The 18,720-nt window shown below is 39.0% G+C and overlaps 1 protein-coding gene across 1 annotated transcript; it reads left to right on the top strand.

Annotated features, from left to right (window-relative positions):
- Window positions 1-788: 788 nt before the first annotated feature.
- On the top strand, window positions 789-13,994 carry GALR1 (galanin receptor 1). Its single transcript, XM_042869778.1, has 3 exons — window positions 789-1,668; window positions 8,413-8,478; window positions 13,297-13,994. The coding sequence occupies exons 1-3, from the start codon at window positions 979-981 to the stop codon at window positions 13,612-13,614; spliced, it is 1,074 nt and encodes a 357-aa protein (XP_042725712.1). The 5' UTR covers window positions 789-978; the 3' UTR covers window positions 13,615-13,994.
- The last annotated feature ends 4,726 nt before the right edge of the window (window positions 13,995-18,720 follow it).

Below are 18,720 nucleotides of genomic sequence, written 5' to 3'. Positions count from 1 at the left end.
GAAGAAACACATGGCTCTCCCAGCCCTTACCTCCACACGGGTGGAGGGGATTTGCAACAATTCGCAGTTTCATCCCTTGAGAAGAGAGACGAAGCAATGCTATCATCAGATGTAGCGCACAGATAGAAAACGTTTCAAGAACTCTCCAGCAATCCTGCTTTATTGGCAAGGCACACGTGTGTGAGAGTATTTACGTGAACTCATACACACAGCCTGCAGGAGGCTCTGAGTTCTGTCCAGCTCTGAGAAGAACCACTGTTTAGACGCTCTAATTTTGGTCCTTGGAAGAGCTCCCTGCTGCTGCCCGACTGAGCTCATCGCTGACTAACAGGGCACAGAGCAGAGCAACGGGGAGCTTTGGGAACGCGTTCTTCATGATTGGTACGTGAAAGGTGGTCTTTTATTTGCTTGTATGAAGTAACAGCGCCTGCCACTTTTTGCCCTGCGAGCTACAGCCCATGACGGAACATTTAATAGCGAGGGAGGTGAAAACAGAGAGACCGGGCTCTGAGTAATCCGTCCGAGCTTCCACTGCCCTTCACTTGTTCGAGTTCGATGCAGCGCTCCCACAGTCCTGCCAGCCGCCGCTCCAGCCGGCACAAGAGGCAGAAAGAAGTTCTCCCAGGTGGTTGCCCTGCGAAGCCGATTACCGGTTAAATCGGGAAAAAAAGAAACCCTTCTGCTCCCCTCTTTCCCGATCTGCCGGCGCAACGGGAGCCGGAGTGAGCCTGACGGAGGCGGAGCGGAGCGGAGCGGAGGGAGCGCGCAGCTTGCCCGGGGCTGCCGAGCCTCCTCCACACCCGGCTGCTCACGTTGGGTGGCTGCGGTGCCTTCCTCCTCCTCCTCTTTCTCCTCCTCCTCTTCCACCCCTCTAACCATCCACCCTGCCCGGCGCTGGCAGGGGCGGCCACCACCTATCGCGGGGCTTTGCCTCCGCCTTCCACCCGCGGAAACTTTGCTTGGCGTCAACGGGAGAGGATGGAGCCAGGGGAGCCCCTCAACCGGTCCCAGGAGGGGGCAGAGGTGCCCCGCGGGGAGTTCAACGCTTCCGGGCTCCCTGACGCTGAGGGGAAGCCCCTCTTTGGCATCGGCATCGAGAACTTCATCACCCTGATCGTCTTCGGCTTGATCTTCACCCTGGGGGTGCTGGGCAACTCGCTGGTGATTACGGTGCTGGCTCGCAGCAAGCCAGGCAAGCGTCGCAGCACCACCAACATCTTCATCCTCAACCTGAGTATCGCCGACCTGGCCTACCTGCTCTTCTGCATCCCCTTCCAATCCACGGTCTATGTGCTGCCTACCTGGGTGCTGGGCGCCTTCATCTGCAAGTTCATCCATTACTTCTTCACCGTCTCCATGTTGGTGAGCATCTTCACACTCTCGGCCATGTCTGTGGACCGCTATGTGGCCATCGTGCACTCGCGGCGCTCCTCCACCCTGCGCGTCCCCCGCAATGCGCTGCTGGGCGTTGGGCTCATCTGGGCTCTCTCCTTTGCCATGGCCTCACCAGTGGCTCATCACCAGCACCTCTTCCACCGCAACGGCAGCGACCAGACCTTCTGCTGGGAGCACTGGCCCAATCCACGCCACAAGAAGGTGTACGTGGTCTGCACGTTTGTCTTCGGTTATCTGCTCCCCCTGCTGCTCATCTCTTTCTGCTATGCCAAGGTGGGGCAGGGCAGGTGCTGGGGAAGGGAATGTAAAAAGCGATGGTGACTGTGGTGGTGGGTGTCTGTGAGCTGGATTTGGACATGTCCAGTACACAGATAGACACGGCATTGTTAGGAACCAGCAGCGTTAGGAGGTGAGGGGGCAAGAGTGAGTTTGTGGGGATGGGTTTTATAGTGGAGGGATGGCTGGGGACGTGTGTGTGTGGTGCAGACAGGTCAAGTGTTGCATGGAGTTGCTGGGGGTGTTGTGTGTTCTTCATACACTTACAGGTCCCCTCTCCTTACAAAGTGTCAGGAAGCCCCAGAGCTCTGCTGCTTCCTTTGTGACCACAACTCTCTCATTTCCTTGCAGTGCTGTATGAGGAGTTTAACTCGAATGAAGTGCAACCAAGCAACAAGTTGTTCAGGCTTCCAACAAAGCAGTGTAGCAAGAGTGTTGAAAACAAAACAGCAAAACCCTACAAATTTGTTCTGATCCAATTAACATGTTAGGAGCAAAAGGAATATGGTGTTGCCTGGTCATTGTGAACCTCACCCTGCTCTGCAGAGGGACATTTACCTCAGAATTCAGAAAGATCAGATGCTAGGAGGCAACAAGTGAGAACCTGGGTAGGAAACAGAAATTAGTACTGTTGTCTGAATGGGTGTACTTAAGGGCTTTCTGCTCAGGCAAACAGTCACGTTTTTCTGCAGATGTTAATTGCAGCCTTTGATGTAGTATCAAGAGGAACCAGAGCACAGGCTGTGACCCACTGAGCTGCACAGAAATCCTTCCAGTCTGTGTCAGCAACCTCCAGTCGCAGGATTTTTCCTTAGGCAGTAATTTGGGTTCAAGAGGATAGGACAGCCCTTGCAGATAGGGACTGCTTAGATGTCACGAAGTCACATCTTTAATTAGCACATTAAATAGGTATAGTTAACATGTTTATACACAATTTTATGCTCAGTTGTATGTATTATGTATATAATGTTAGTTTAATTGTGGAAATTCTGGTTGGAACAGCATCCAACTCTATTAAACTTTGAGTTATGCAAAACTCAAAGGATGATGTTTTTAAACTATTGCTGGTAGTGAAACAAGTCCAGCCTCACAAATGGAGAAAAAAAAAGTTTTTCTATGTAAACTGCATTCCGGTTTCCCTGGGTAAATACACTGGCACCTCTTCTATGTGGTGAATGTAACAGCTGTGAGAGGAAAGAAACTTACTGTAGCCTTGTATTGTTAGAGTTTTAAGAACATAGTGAATATTACAGGTAGAATTTCAGCTGTTATGAATTCTTTCTTATATTTGTAAAAGCCAAACTATTCTCAATTTCAGCTTAATTACTGGCCTTAAATATATAATTTTTATATATATATAAATATATAAATAAATATGACAGAAAACTGAAAGCAAGTCTTGAAAACTTATGACAGATCTGCATAGTATACAATAAAGGGCATTTTTAAGACTGCAAGTGTAATAAACGGAACATGCTATATTGCAAAGCCCTCATATTATAGTAGATACCTCAATGTAAATATGAATATCTGTATTTAGAAAACAACAACCCTGTGTGAAGTACATGCCCAGAACAAGTCAATGAAAGCAAATCCACTCCAAGTTACAGCTAAAATCTCATGCTCACATTGCTGCCAGGCTTGAGCCTCAGCCCAAGCAGAGGCTTGTTTTGAACCTGTATGTACAACCCTGCATGCTGCAGAGTTAAGCTGAAGAATGAATTCCAGGAGACATGTTGTATTCCCACTGGTGTCAATAAAGCTGAAAAATGTCATGGCTCATAGAAAGCTATTGGAGATGGTTGAGCCCTGCAGCACAAAGGCTTGTTCCTGCCCTCATTAAGAGCCATGAGCACATCTCTGACTGCAATTCTGCGACATATGGGTTACAGTGAGGGAGAAATTAAGAACAATAGAAGTTGAAAATTAGAGCTGAAGTTTTGTCACAGCCACTGCTACTCTCCTGAGTCTCCACTGAAGTGGGTCGCAATAGGCTCTTATTGATGTCCCTAAAATGGTGTAATGTACAACAGATATTTTGGCTTCTCAATGCATGCAGGGTTAAAAGAGAACTGCTCTGTAATAGCATCAGAAGTATTACAAAGATAAACACATTAGTTTCTTATGGACTTTGCTGGTTTTCATGAACTGTGGATCAGCTAAATAACACAATTTTCTGATGCAGTAAATTGAGATGAAGGAGACACATTTCTCTATTTGAATATACTGTCTTTTCCAGGCTCCTTTAAGGCATTTCTGTTGTTTCCTTTTAAAGCAAATGGCAATTGAACTTTCAGTTTTGAAAGTCTCATTTTTTAGATGCTCTAACAGGGGACTGAGTTCTTTCCCTTTCTCTGTTGCTCTTAAATTATGTTAGGAGAGATTCATTTTCATGGGGTTCTGTCCCCAGTGGACAGCAATATTGTTACGAACCACAGATAGTGCTGAAATAATGGCATATGCCATAGAACTAGAACTGGAAATCTCAAATAATCTGCTCTTAAGACAGAGCTCATGCTCTGCTGTGTGCTTTGAGCTCTCCGTTTCCTCTTTCCCACAGATAACTTTGGGTCAGTTTTAACTAAATATGGCATAGGAGTAAAAACATGAGAAGTCGTGATATTTCCTTAGTTTTGTGAAAACAGGAGCCAGTGTAGAAGACAAAGAGTCTCAGTCTTCTCTGTTCTTTAAAGAGTCAGAGTGCACCCAGCTGCTGAACACCAGAAATACCACATGGGAAAGAGGTTTTGTGAAGTGCCTGCTCACAGAGGAGGTCATCTTCTTGAGAACTTGTGGTCAAGAAATCACAAATCCTCAGAAAGTCAGCCTTCGTTGGCCCCGGAGAGCCTTCAGAGCTGCTCTTTAAAGGAGCTCACAACTTCAGGCAGAGCAGTGATCATGATATGGTTGTTAGTTGAGTTACAGCACTGCACGTAGACAGTCTGTATTCTTACCTTTATAGTTTATCATATTTTACTTGCTGTATTTTTTTTGTTCCTTCAAGTACGGGTTTCATAAATTGATACATTTACATACTAATATGTTATTAAGGGGCAAGGTAATACATGCACATTGGGCTTCTACCAGTTCGTACTTGTCCAGGCAGCGGAGTGTGACAATGGGTTTTGGGTACCCCTGCTGTTGAGAACCCAATTATGAGGCTTGAACTCTTTCAAACATCTAGGCTGGACACCTAAAATCATTAGCAAACTTTTCCTTTTATAGATGTATAATGTTAAAAGCTATTTTTTAATTTATTCCTTGCCTGAAGAATGTTTCCATTATTATCTATCATTCTGAACATTCTGAATTCAAGGAAGTCATGTATGATTTATAAGGTTGGTTAAAAATAAGCTATACAAAAAAAAAAAAAAAAAAAAAGAGCAACATTACAGCACGTTTACATGGTTCTTAGCGACAGATATTGTATCTTAAATTTACTGAGCAGAGAGGGAAAACTTTATTGGAGAAGACTGAACTTCACTGAAAAGAAAAACAAAAAGTTATGACACATTAGTGACACTATTAAATGAAAGAGGGTGAAAGATCTGTTGCGACAATAAAAGTAGCTGCACTGCTTTAAAAATGGATTGCAGGTAAAGGCACTTGAATTTAAATAAGGTTAATAATACAAAATGTGGTTCATTATGTAGTGGTCACATTATGGCTCTGTTAAACAAACAGTTCACTTTTATTAGATAATGACCTTGGGCAGGCTTTCCTGCTGTATGGTTTTAAATGGATAAAGTAACAAATAATGAAGGTGTAGTCAGTTGAACAGTTATGTACAGACAGACAGGAAATACGCTTTGAAGCAGTGCAGATTTCAAACTTTTGTATTATTTGGTAGGCTTATATGAGTAGGTGCAGATAGCTTAAGCTATTTTTCCCCTCCCTTTTTGAAAAATCCATTTTTCAAATTCTTTTGGTTATAGTGTCTCAGTCTGTGCTACAAAGCCATCTGAAGGTACTTTCTGAAACAGCCACAAGCAAAATGTGATAGTCTATAGGCAAAAGCAAGCTTCCCATCCAAATGCTCTCAGTGATAATTTTGGCTGTACAGATTGGACTAGCCTGGAATTTTTGTACTTTTGTCATCCTTCAAGTCTCCTTACACCCTATGTCACAGAAGCATAGCTGCCATCTTGCATAAACCCATCTCCAGAGCACAGAAAGGATATTCTTTCTCAAGAGCCATAAATGAACTCTCATCAACAGGTACATGAAAGCCAGTTAGCAATTTCATGTGAAAAGCTAATTTTTCCACAGACCTGAACTTGTTTAAAAATGTAACCTTTAATAAAAGCAACAGGTTATGACTTTTTTTATCAAGGCTTATATTTTATTACCTGAGTTAAATATGCATGTAAATGTATTAGTGGATATTGTGAGAGATTTTCTTTAGAATAGCCTGAGACAAAATGAGAGGAATAGGCAGAATTAATATTCATTCAGGTGAAGTGGCTGTTAGAGGAACAATTAATTATTTCTTGGCCCAGAGAAGAGATAATTCAAACAGGGTGGTAAGGAGAGGTGACTTTGATTTGCTTTGTAGTGTTCGTGCATAAACATGGCCCTTAATATCCCTCTGCATCTCTCTGTGTAGGTCTCTGAGTACTGTTCCACAGCTGTTGATCAGTAATTCAATTCTGCCTGCTTCTTGCCGCTGGTTTGCATACCATCTGGTAGAATGCCATGCAGAGCCAGCATGTTTTCACTGCAGAGGCTGCACATCCTTATTCCATAACACATGTGCACAATCTGAAAGAGAGAGAGTTGAGAAAGATTAATTGGAAGATTATCATCTAAATCTTCAACTCACACAGAATTTTTAGTAATAGATTTGTCTACTCCATCTCTCTTTGGACTGGAGAAAGTTACAATGCAAAATAGCTGCGTCAAAAGTTTCAGAATGAGAGAGCTGATGTTTATAATTTTAAGAGTAGATTTTTCAGTTCTGAATTTTTGGAAGAGTGCATCTAACTTTAACATTGAAAATCACAGTTTAGTACAGGTTCAGGGTGGCAGGAGACAGGATCTGCAAAGGTCTGGTGGAAAAAGCCTATCTACTTAAGTTACACGAATCACAGAAACATAGAAAGCCCAAATTGGAAGGGACTCACAAGGATCATTGAGTCCTATTTCTGGCTGCTAACAGTACCACCCAAAAAGAGACCCTATGTCTGAGAGTGTTATCCAAATGCTTCTGGAGCTCCAGCAGCTTTGGGCAGTGACCACTGCCCAGGGAAGTCGGTTTCAGTGAAGAGGGAGGATAAATGAAAAAGAAGCGATGAGAAGTGAACAGCATTTCTCCCATGATCTTCTATTTTCACACCCATGGATTAACCAATTCAGCACTGTTGTACATGGTGAATAAAGGATGTGTGAACCAGAGGGGCATCTCCTTGCATTTCAGAGGTTCTTCTGTATTTTCCATCTGGTCTACTTCATCCTGGAGTAGGAATAATGGCTGACATCCAGCCAAAGCTGGATCTTCTCAGAGAAAACATATTTGTTTTCCTGTCCTGTCTTTCCTGGGTTCAGATTGTCCCGGTGGCAGCCAGGCTGGTATTTCAGATGTTATTATGCTGGTATTTCAGCATATATTTGTTCCTTCAAAAGAAGATTTTTTAATGCATATTTATTTTAATTCTGGATCATCTTACCAATTTAATAGTTGTCAGTTCACCTTGGAGGTATGTAAAGTGTAACTGTGACATCACAGCCATCTAACTGAAGACTCTGCATTCTGACTTTTTAATAATTCTTAATATAAATAGAATATATTTATTATACATTATATATTATTATATATTATTATTATATTATATATTTATTAACTAATAACTATTTATATATAAAATATAAATAGTTTTAATAAATAGATAAACACATTCTTACCATATTATAATTAAATCCTTGAATATACTTAAGTACTTCCATTTTTTAATTTGGTATGATTTATCATGTTAAACACATTCAGCTGAAGAACATATACCCTGCTTCCCTGTATACCCACAAATCACACTATATGAATATTTTACATTCAGTTAATAATGACTGAAGATAAAGTAGGGATGTTCCTCTATGCACCCACTGTCCAAACTCTTACGTGAAAATCTGCTCTCACTTGATGAATCATTTTGAAGTATATTAAAAAACTACTTATGAAAGCTACATGGCAAGTATCATCAAATTGTACATAAAGGTCATGTCTCATGGGAGATACATCTTAGTATAAATTCTCTGTAAGAGCCAAAGCATCTTTCAAAGATCACATAGTGCCAACATCCTGATTATATTAACTAAACATCCATCTGAAGAAAGCAAATTATGCAGGTGACTCAGAAAAGCTCTGACTCAAAACATACACTTATGTTACATGCAGTAAAGGTCATTCTAAATTAACAAGCATTGACATTTTTATAAAGAATAATGGCTAATTCTAGCTGTAGGGAAGGTTTCAATTTATTGGCTCATTTGATTGTAGTATGTATTTGTTATATAATGCAACTGTATTTTGATAGAAGAATTCAATTGTGATATGTAATTCCTATTTGCTGGTTAACTACAGATATAGATATGTAATTCCTTTGGATTTTATAATATGAATTTCTAAAATGTTTAAATGGATCATTAATGTTTGTAAGCAACTCATGCAGTCCTGGAGATCGTACTCTAACAAAATGGTTTTGAATTTTAGAAAATGGTGAAATACAAGTTGCAAATTGATCTTTTCAGGTTCTTAATCATCTGCATAAAAAGCTGAGAAATATATCAAAGAAGTCAGAAGCATCAAAGAAAAAGGTAGATTGCTTTCATTACCAATTCCTATTTGTTTATATTGTAGTTTTATGGGTAAGATGATTTGCTATTCTGTTGCTTGTTGCCAAAGACGTAATGGAGAAAAATATTTGAAATGGAGTATTTGATGACATATTCAGTGCCTCTGCAGGATAAGAGTCTTCCCTGATCAGGATTTTCCATCACAGTGGTCAAGCCATTACTTGAAATCCCCATATTTTGAACACTGGAGCATGTGAAATTCAGTCGTGGAGAGACTACCTCTCTCTAATGTAAATGTTTCTTTTCCCTCACTAGAATTTTTTTCTCTAAATTGTACATCTCTCTCTCTCTTTCTTTCTCTCTCTCTCTCTCTTTTTTTCTTTTCTAACTAACTAACTGAATATTTTTAGCAGTTTATGAAGGATTCCTAGGTTACATGACAAGACTTCCAAATGAGATTCATTACAATTCCTGATAGTAGTCTAAAAAGAGACTTTTGTGATTTTATGATTTTCCATAAAATATTTTTTCTTCTATGTTCAAGACTTCAGTTATATACTGCCTACAAGTGGAATTGTGAAGGGTCTTTGAAGCACAATATTAGCTTTGCAATTTAGAGCAATATTTGAAAGATGTGTTTATGTAGATATTTTGTAAGATAATATAATATGGTTCTGATTTTTGAGCAGATTTGACCACAGTAATAATTTGACTAACTTCTCAGTTTACGAATGTGGAGTCAGAAACAAGCCTTAGGCTATAGCTCTTTGTTTGATCTGATTGCTATTACCATATGGGCATGCAGACTGTCTGCAATGTAAATGAGATATACATGGGCACAACGGGGAATAAATAATCTATTACTTATGCATTCTCTATTTAAAAAATATATATATCTTAGTCATCAGATCTCAATTTCTAAATTAAAAGCATTATGTCTTTGATGCAGTAAAATACTTAACATAAATAATTTGCGCTTAATCTCATCAAGGCCAAAGGTGTTGTTTCAAAAGGCATTCTCTATGTTGCCATCCCTGCTTTTATGTATGTTATTTTCAAACTAGAAATATCTGCATCTCGTCTAGGTACAAGCCCTTTATGCAAATAAAAATCATATCTAGCTATGAACTTGCTTTCTTAGTTTCAGGGGAAAGCATTATATGTATGTTCAAGACTATTCAGGTGTCTCAGGGTTTAGTAATGGAAAGGCAAACAAAATGAAGTGCAAAATTTTTTGACTTAGAACTTTCTGATCCCAAGGCCTTACTTAGCTCATGATTTCAAAACAATGCTGTTTTCATTAGTATTTATCTTTCTGGTTACTGTTTCTCTTTTCCTTGCAGTTTTGTTAAGAATAATGCGTTTAAGGCCAAGTTCTACAGCTTTATTCAGAGCTTTATAAAATTTTAGTATCACAGAATCACAGAATCATATGGGTAGGAAGGGACCTTTGGGGACTCCACAACCTCTCTGGGCAGCCTGTTCCATGCTCTGTCACTCTCCGAGTAAAGAAGTTTTACCTCATGTTCTTATGGAATTTCCAGAGTTTCAATTTGTGCCCATTGCCCCTTCTCCTATTGCTGGGCACCACTGAAAAGAACCTGGCCCCATCCGCTTGGCTTCTATCCATTAGATTTTTATAAGCATTGATAAGATCCCTCCTTAGTCTTCTCTCCTCCAGGCTGAACAGACCCAGCTCTCTTAGCCCTTCCTCAAATGGGAAATGTTCCAGGCCCCTAATAGTTTTTGCAGCCCTCTGCAAGGCTCTCTCTAGAAGTTCCCACTTTTCTTGAACTGGAGAGCCCAGAACTTGACACAGCAGTCCAGATGTGTCCTCACTAAGGTAGGGTATAAGGGGAGTATCACCTTCCTCGTCTGGCTAGCTATGCTCTTTTTAAAGCACCCAGGATACCATTCTCCTCCTTGGCCACAAGGGCACACTGCTGGCTCATGGCCAACCTGTTGCCCACCAAGACACTCAAGTCCTTCTCCACAGAGTTTCTTCCCAGCAGGTCAGCCTCTAACCTATACTGATGCAGGAGGTTATTCCTCCCCACATTTAGGACTCTACACTTGCCCTTGTTGAACCTTATCTGGTTTCCATCCTGTCCAGGTTTCACTGAATGGCAGCACAGCTTTCTGGTGAGTCAGTCACACCTCACAGCTTTGTATTACCAGCAAACTTGATGAGGATGCACTCTTTCTCTTCATCCAGGTCACTCATAAAAATGTTGAACAAGACCAGACCCAGTACTAACCCCTGGAAAACATCACTATCTACAGGCCTCCAATTAGACTCTGTACTGCTGATCACAACCCTCTAAGCTCTGCCTGTCAGCCAGTTCTCAATTCACCTCACCATCTACTTGACTGCCCCACACTTTCTGAGTTTACCTATGAAGATGTTACAGGAGGCAGTGTCAAACGCCTTGCTGAAGTCAAGGTACACAACGTGCACTGCTATCCCCACACCTATCCAGTCAGTCATGAAGTTCTTAGAGGCTACCAGATCAGTCTAGCATGATTTTCACTTGGTGAATCCATGCTGGTTAATCCTTATAACCTTTTTCTCTTCCTTTTTTTTGGAGAAGACATCCAGAAGAAGATGTTCCATCATCTTCCTGGGGACAGAGTTGAGGTTGACTGGCCTATAATTTTCTGGGTCCTCCATCAAGCCCTTTTTGAAACCTGCAGTGACATTGGGTTTTCTTGTAGTCCTCAAAAACCTCTCTCATTCTCCATCATCTTTCAAAGATCATAGAGAGCAGCTTGGCAATCACTTCTGCCAGGCCCCTGAGTTCTTGTAGGTATATCCCTTCAAAGCCCATGGATATCGCTCAGTCAAGTTTGCTTAAACCTACAAAATTGATTCTTAGTAGCAGAATCTTAATTTATAATGTGTGAATTTAAAAAGTGAATTTGAAATATAAATGTGCCTAAATGCTGTTCTTTATGCTTTTTGGCCAGGAAACATCAACATGCATTTCAAGTTTTTTTTATTTGCTGATGAAAAACCCTAGGCGTGATACCATTACGTAAAAAAGAGCTGCCCTTTAGTGTTACCTTGGTTGCAAATTATAGTGATGATACTGGAAAGGTAAGCTCTGAAGTGAGTCTTAGGATGAATAATGGGATAAAACAGATGCTGTGAGGACCGTTACGAAAAATTACTTACTTTGTAGATATGAAATACCTTAGTATAATAGTTACAAGAGATACATGGTCAACCTCAGCTTTCAGTTGCATTTATACAGTCTATTGAAAGTCAATGATTTTCCTGGTGTCAATTAAAAAAAAAAAAAAAAAAAAAAAAAAAAAGGACAAACTCAGGTAGCACATCTTTTAAGAATTAACCATGCATGTAATAACCAGACAGCACGTTTGCAGCTGGAATATTAATGCACTAAAGGAATCAGAGAATCAATTGTTCTTTATTTATGCTTCCTTGTTAGCACGAGGAAGACAGCTTTCCTGATGAGAGCTGAAAGAGGAAAAATCTGTCTCGCTGCTTTAGCATCAACTGAATTAATCTTAATAGGGTTAAATAGAAAAAAAGGCTTGTGAATAAATTTGAACCCTTGGGACTGAAAAAATTATATTTACTAGAAATTTTGGTAGCCAGAAACAACATTTGTCATAAGTTATTTCAGGCTATTGCTGCAGAAATTAAACTTTTCCCTGCAAGTTTCTACAAATTAAGGCACATGAAAATTAACCAAGTTAGTGAATTATTACTGAGCATCAATCAATTCAAGAAAGTATGAACCAGGATCAATAAATCAGCAAAAAGTCTGCGCTGCAGCATATATCACTCCATCAGTTAGTTCTGCCTGTGAGTAAGAGCTAAAATTATCTGAAGAATTATGTTGTAAAGTGTTAATAGAGTAATTATAATGGTCCATAACATAATATGCATTGGAATTACTGCTAGGCTCTCAATGGAAAAGTGGCACTTGCTAGAGAAATGCATTTTGTTCAGTGTCTGCAAAGCAGTAATTGCAGTTTTGGAAGAAAGTGAAAACTAAAGAAAACATTGTCAGAAAAACTCCACTGTGCCTGGAAAAATACCTGCAGTAACCGAAAGGTGATTGATCTGGTGACTGATACTCCAACTCTCAGAGGGGATCTAACAAACTTAATGGCCCTTTCTTGTGAGAATACTGAAAGTGGAGTCAGGAGGTAGAACGAAGGTCATTTCACTCCTTACATTCAATGTATAGTTACCAGAAATCTTGTTCTTTTTCTTTTTCTTTTTCTTTTTTTCCTAGTTGTATACCAGAATATTGTTGGATGATTCCAAAGGACGTTTTATGCTTAAAGAGTAGACTTTAAAAAATACAGCAACTTCTGCTCCTGCCTTTAGACTCTTGAGCAAAGGGTTAATCTCATTGCTCTTATCTCTTTCACTACATGCCTCCATGTAGAATAGATCTCCCTTGAAATCTGGTCAGAAATCCTGTGTACTGTATTAAAACATGATTCATTAGATCTGGATGAGATTTCCCAGAAACCTATGTTATTAATTTATTGCATCAGTCCTGAGTCCCAGAAGAGGTTAGCACTTTGTTTAGGGAGTGAGGAACATCATTCTTTGCCTTTGAGAAAAGAGTAGAAGAGTTCCTCTTCTACTGTGGAAGCTCATGTTCTTCTTGCAATACTACAGAACAAAGTCCACGTAGGTAATGAATTAAAATATTAATAAATATTCAGAAGTGTATTCTATCTGTCTACTTTTTATCATTATTATTATTATTATTATTATTATTATTACTGATAATGATATAATAAGCTTGTTTTTAATACTCATAAGACATCTGTGTTTTCCTTTCCCTGTCTCAGACAGCACAGACTGTGTTGGTGGTGGTAGTGGTTTTTGGCATCTCCTGGCTTCCGCATCATGTGATTCATCTCTGGGCTGAATTTGGAGTTTTCCCACTGACTCAAGCCTCATTTCTCTTCAGGGTAGCTGCACACTGCCTGGCTTACAGCAATTCTTCTGTAAACCCAATTATATATGCATTTCTCTCTGAAAATTTTAGAAAGGCCTACAAACAAGTTTTCAAATGCCAGATAGGTAACGAATCACCTCTGAATGATGCTAAAGAAAATAAGAGTCGGATAGATACACCACCATCTACCAACAGTACACATGTGTGAACTTTAGAAAGTCCTGTTTGCTGGCTCTTCAGCTGTATGAAATGAACGAAACTTCTGGAAAACAAAGCACAATGAGCTTTATCACAGCTTTTTCTTGATAAAGCTAATAGGTATTTAAGGTAATGAAGTTGCATTTGTAGCAAACATTCATGAAACTGGTATGAAGGAAAACCAGGCTGGTCCTTTGTATTGTACCTTTGCCAAATGAAGCTCCTGACCTTTGAAAGATAATTCAGAAACAAAACAATGGTGATGATTTGTGTGTGTTCCTATTCATTAAGCATCATGTGTATAAGCATTCAAATATAATATACAAGAAGTATTCGTTGATATGGATAAAACACTGAACTTTCTCACGTCTTACTCCATAGAAGCAAAGAGATGGCTAAATTTTCTGACTTACAGATAATAAACACTGTGGTGGTACTACAATTTCAGAGAGGAAAAGTTTCATTCTCTGTTCAGGTTGTTTTGACAATGTCTTTTGCCTTTATAAAGCAAAGATGGGATCTGACTTGGAGTTGAAATAACCCACGTACAATTTGAGACAATTGCTTTAGAGAGGCAACACTGATTTTATCTGTTCAGCTATCTTTTTAATGTAACGTGGTGAATGATGATGTACTTTTTACTGCTTTGTATGCCTGCCTTACTGCACACACAGAACTTTTGTGTACACTATATAAGGTTTTGTTTATGGCCTGTGTGAAGTTCTATCAAAATGAAAATTTGTCTGAGGAAAGCTTTTCTTTAGCTGCTGCATGTGTGTTATGTGTGTGTGTGTGTTTTGTTAACTTTGTTGAGTCTGAGATGGAAATACAGTTTTAAATGTACAATATCAATATATATTTTAAAATCTTATGTTCCATAAAGAAAATCCAAGCAACGCATAAGTACTTAAAACAGCAATCCTTTAAAAGTTCTAATGGAGGTTTGATACAATGTAACTCTAAAATGGTAAATCTCAGAGGGATACATTTATATCAGTACAAAGTGTGTAATACAAATCACAAAAAAAAAGTGGGAGGGCCTCAGCACTTTGAGGACATATTGTTAGCGGAAGTATGATATGCTTTTACCATTTACATTCATGACCCATAGAGTCATAGAGCAAATTAAGTTGAAGAAAAATCTTGGGATCCTCTCAAGGCAGGGTGTATCGCTTCTTGTCTAGGTATGTTTTGAGATTTCCAAGGACACAGTTCAGCAGCTCATCAGTCATAGCTGGGATTTCCCTTGATGTAGCTTGCAACCATTTCCCTTTGTCCTCTCACCAACCCTTAAGAAGACTCTTCACTCTAACCAAACATGCATAATTGTAGATGACAAATTAGAGTTTCTCCCTGTCTTCTCCAAGCTGAAAAAATAAGGCGCAAAGTCCCTGGTCTTCCACTGGACTTGCTCCAGCTTGGCCATCCCTCTCATGCACTGGGATGTTCCAAACTGGACAGCATGTTTCAAGTGCTTTCCCATGAGTATTGAGTAGAGGGGACAAATCACCTTCCTTTACCCCATCTTTTTCTACAGAATTGCATTCAGCTCGATTTTGGTTGTGCCTTTGTTGAAATTTATTAATTTGATAACTGTTGTCCATTCTCTGGCTCACCAGGTTCTTCCAAAAGAAAACTCAGCACTCCAAAGTATCTGCTATCCCCCCAGGTTTGACGTCATCTGTGGCTTGCATTCTGCACCCTTGGTTTGGTCTTTGCTGAAGATCATGTAGGCATAGAATGGGTTAGGCTGGAAGAGTCCTTATAGGTCATCTAGTTCCAACCCCCTGATGTGGGCAGGGCCATTCCCCACCAGAGCAAGCCACCCAGAGCCCCATAACACCTGGCCTTGAACACCTCCAAGTATGGGGCATCCACAGGGTTGACCTGGGCAACACGTTCCAATGCCTCACCACTCTCAAACTTTCTTCATAGGAGAGGTGCTCCAGCTCTGTAATCATCTTCACTGGACCCACTCCAAGAGCTCCACATCCTTCCTGTGCTGGGTGCCACAGGCCTGGACTCAGTAATCCAGATGGGGCCTCGTAAGGGGAGAGTGGATGGGGGATAATCACCTCCCTCACCCTGCTGGCCACCCCTCTGTGGATGCAGCTCTGGATGCAGTTGGCCTTCCAGACTGCAAGAGCACACTGCTGGCTCCTGTCCAGCTTTTCAAAGATGTTAAATACTGTTGGACAGATGCTCTGTCAGACGCCTTTTTTTCCACAGACTTACTGATCAGTTATGGAGGGTTAGATCACATGAAAATGTCTGTTTACATGTCAGTGCTCTCTACGTGGAATCAGTAAAATAATATCGAAGACATGCTGGTGCACACATGAGATTTGTGTCCAGTCATTCATATGAAGAAGCAGTTTGAAGTTACTGTCAGGATCGCAGAATATACAAGAAAAAAAAAAATGGAAAAGAGTTTATCCATAGCACATCCTTTTCTGGGTTTGATTTGATATTAGAAAAACACTCTAGCACAATGTTACTGTTATACCTAGCTTTCAGGTTTTTTGTTTTTTTCTTTTCCAGATTCCAATCACTCAAGTTATTAAGTCACTATCAGACCACACTTGAGTTTGTAACGTATTCAGTGATCTTGAAGCTACAAAAATTATGTTTCTCCTTTTTAAAAATTGCTTTCTAAAAATTATTTGAATAAAAAATTACAATGTAAATACAAGTTTATACAAGTAAAAAGTTAACATGGTGAAATTATGATTTCATGAGAAAATTGCATTTTTTCTTAACTGTAAATAATTTTAAACCTAGTGACATGATAGCCAGTAATAGGACTTCATCGGTTTGAAATTGTAAGGATAAAGGAGTGGGGAAGGCCTGTAGTAAGAACATGTTTATAATGCCCTGTCTGATTTCTGAGTGTGTCAGTAAAAATTGTGTCTCAGAAATGTGTTAAAATCATTGGCCACTCCAAAATTCAGTTTCCTGGCTAAAACATACCCCTTTTAGTCAGTGTCTCTACCATGGCTTTGATGTATCCACTGTAAGCTAGAGGATGTTACATGTAAAAACTGTTAAATAATGTGAACTGTGCCTAACCCTTGAGGAGATGGAGAGTTGTGCAGGGATTTGTGCCAGAAACATGGCTAATTTGGGCAGAAAAACAGGGAGCAGGCACTGATTCCCTTGACAACAAAATGCCTGACTACAAGGTCTGAGTTTGCTGACAGGTTATTGTTTATTTTGGAAGGCAAAGAAAAAGTTTCATCAGACTTGTTTTTTTTAATACTCTTTGTGACACATCTGTAACCAAAAACACTAATTTCAGTGTACACTGAAGCCAAAAAAAAAAAAAAAAAAAAGATTATTTCTCTGGCTGACGCTGAATTTTCCACTCCAATAATTCCACTGAATTCGACTCTATTGTATTAATAAGGCAATACTATTCCATACAAAAAAAAAAAAAAAAAAAAAAAAATAGGCAACAGGATGATGTAATTCCTCTCAAACTAAAGCACTGTACATACATGCTGTTAAACAATTACTTAAATATATGCAAATCTCTCAAGTTATATATTTCAAAGCATTGTGAGAATTAGAGATCCCCAAAAGAAACAGCTACTCACATATTTATTTATAAATGCCCTGAATTGTTATTGCACATACTGTGTCAAAATGCTACCTCTTTGCTCTGTTTCAAAAGTATCTCCTGAAATTAAAAACATGCTATACATTTAAGACTGATGATAGTAGTAGTATATCCCACCAGAACAAGCAGTAAGAGTTGTTTAGTCCTTAAAAATGTATCTTAGTAGAGAAACACAGAAGAAGTTTAATGTCTCATTTCTTGCACATTTCTTAGCAGTAGGACATTTCAGCAGGTTTCCAGTCAATTTTGCATTTCATATTTTAGAATTTCAGGTTTTTAGTTGCTTTTTTTAATTTTTATTTTTAAACCAGTTTTGTTTTTAAAATATCTGAAAATTTCAATGAAACACTGTGTCAGTGGAACTTTGAAACTGTGAAGATTAATGTTTAAAAGAAACTAGGAAATGGCTCCATCAGGGTTCTTCATGCAGTGTTAGCCCTACCTAACTGGGGTAAGCATTTCAGGGATGGTAAAAGCTGTTAGATGAACAAAAAATTACAGCAGTGCTCTTCTTCAGCTAATACAGTCTAAAATATATTTTGTGTCCTTCAAGATCTGTGTGAACCCATATGCACACTGTGGAGCACTATAATTACACTACATTTTGAATCCATATATAAAATGGAGACAAAAATTCAGCACTTAAGAAGCATACTATGCTTATGAAGGAGATAATAACTTCCTTTCAGAGTGAAGATAAAACTGAATGACTACTTCTGTGTGAGCTATAAAATTACGCAGAACTTTCACTCAGAAGTATGCATTAAACATCTACGGTATAGTAGAAACATTCAGAATTTTGTAAAAATTGTTTCATATTAAAAATGAATGTAGAAGCTCCTTGCATTTTTTTTTTTTTATGCTAAGGTGGATAGCAAAATCATATGTTAGAGTAAACAATAAATACGTGACGAGGCTGTTTGAAATCCTATGTAAGAAATTATGATGATTGTATAAGGAGCAAACTTCAATTTTGTAGCCAGGTGTTCCCAACTGCAGCCATAACATCCCGTGAGTATTTATTATGATGAAATTAATTGTACCAGTGATTATTTACAACTTATTCTGAAGTCTTTTGCTATATTTAAACACTGGGGAAAAAATACATATTACTTAATTTTTCACAATATTTTTCACAATAAGGCAGTGTAATGATATCTTACAATCCTTTGAGCTTTTTATTCACTTTGTACATGTTTTCTTTCTTAAATGCTAATACTATTCTAATCATAATCTATTATATATGCCATGGTTTTATGATTTTTTGTTATCAGTATTCCACATCATAACATCATGCCAAGCACTGGGAGTTCATTAATTAAAATGAATTAAAAATAAAATTAATTAATAACTGGGAGTTATTAATTATATAACTATCTCCAAGAGATAATCACTAAGCTTTGTATATTTATTGTCATGGTGAAACCAGTGTATCTTTAAACCCCATGTTGTAGGGAAAGTGAGGGATCTTTACAGAAAACAATGTTGGAAATGCAT

Source organism: Lagopus leucura, unplaced genomic scaffold, assembly GCF_019238085.1.
Source record: "Lagopus leucura isolate 7727_CA_CO unplaced genomic scaffold, USGS_WTPT01 Super-Scaffold_100002, whole genome shotgun sequence".
In the NCBI taxonomy this organism is placed as follows: Eukaryota; Metazoa; Chordata; class Aves; order Galliformes; family Phasianidae; genus Lagopus; species Lagopus leucura.
The sequence above is the reverse complement of the archived record's forward strand: the minus strand, read 5'-3'. Positions and strand labels throughout refer to the sequence as shown.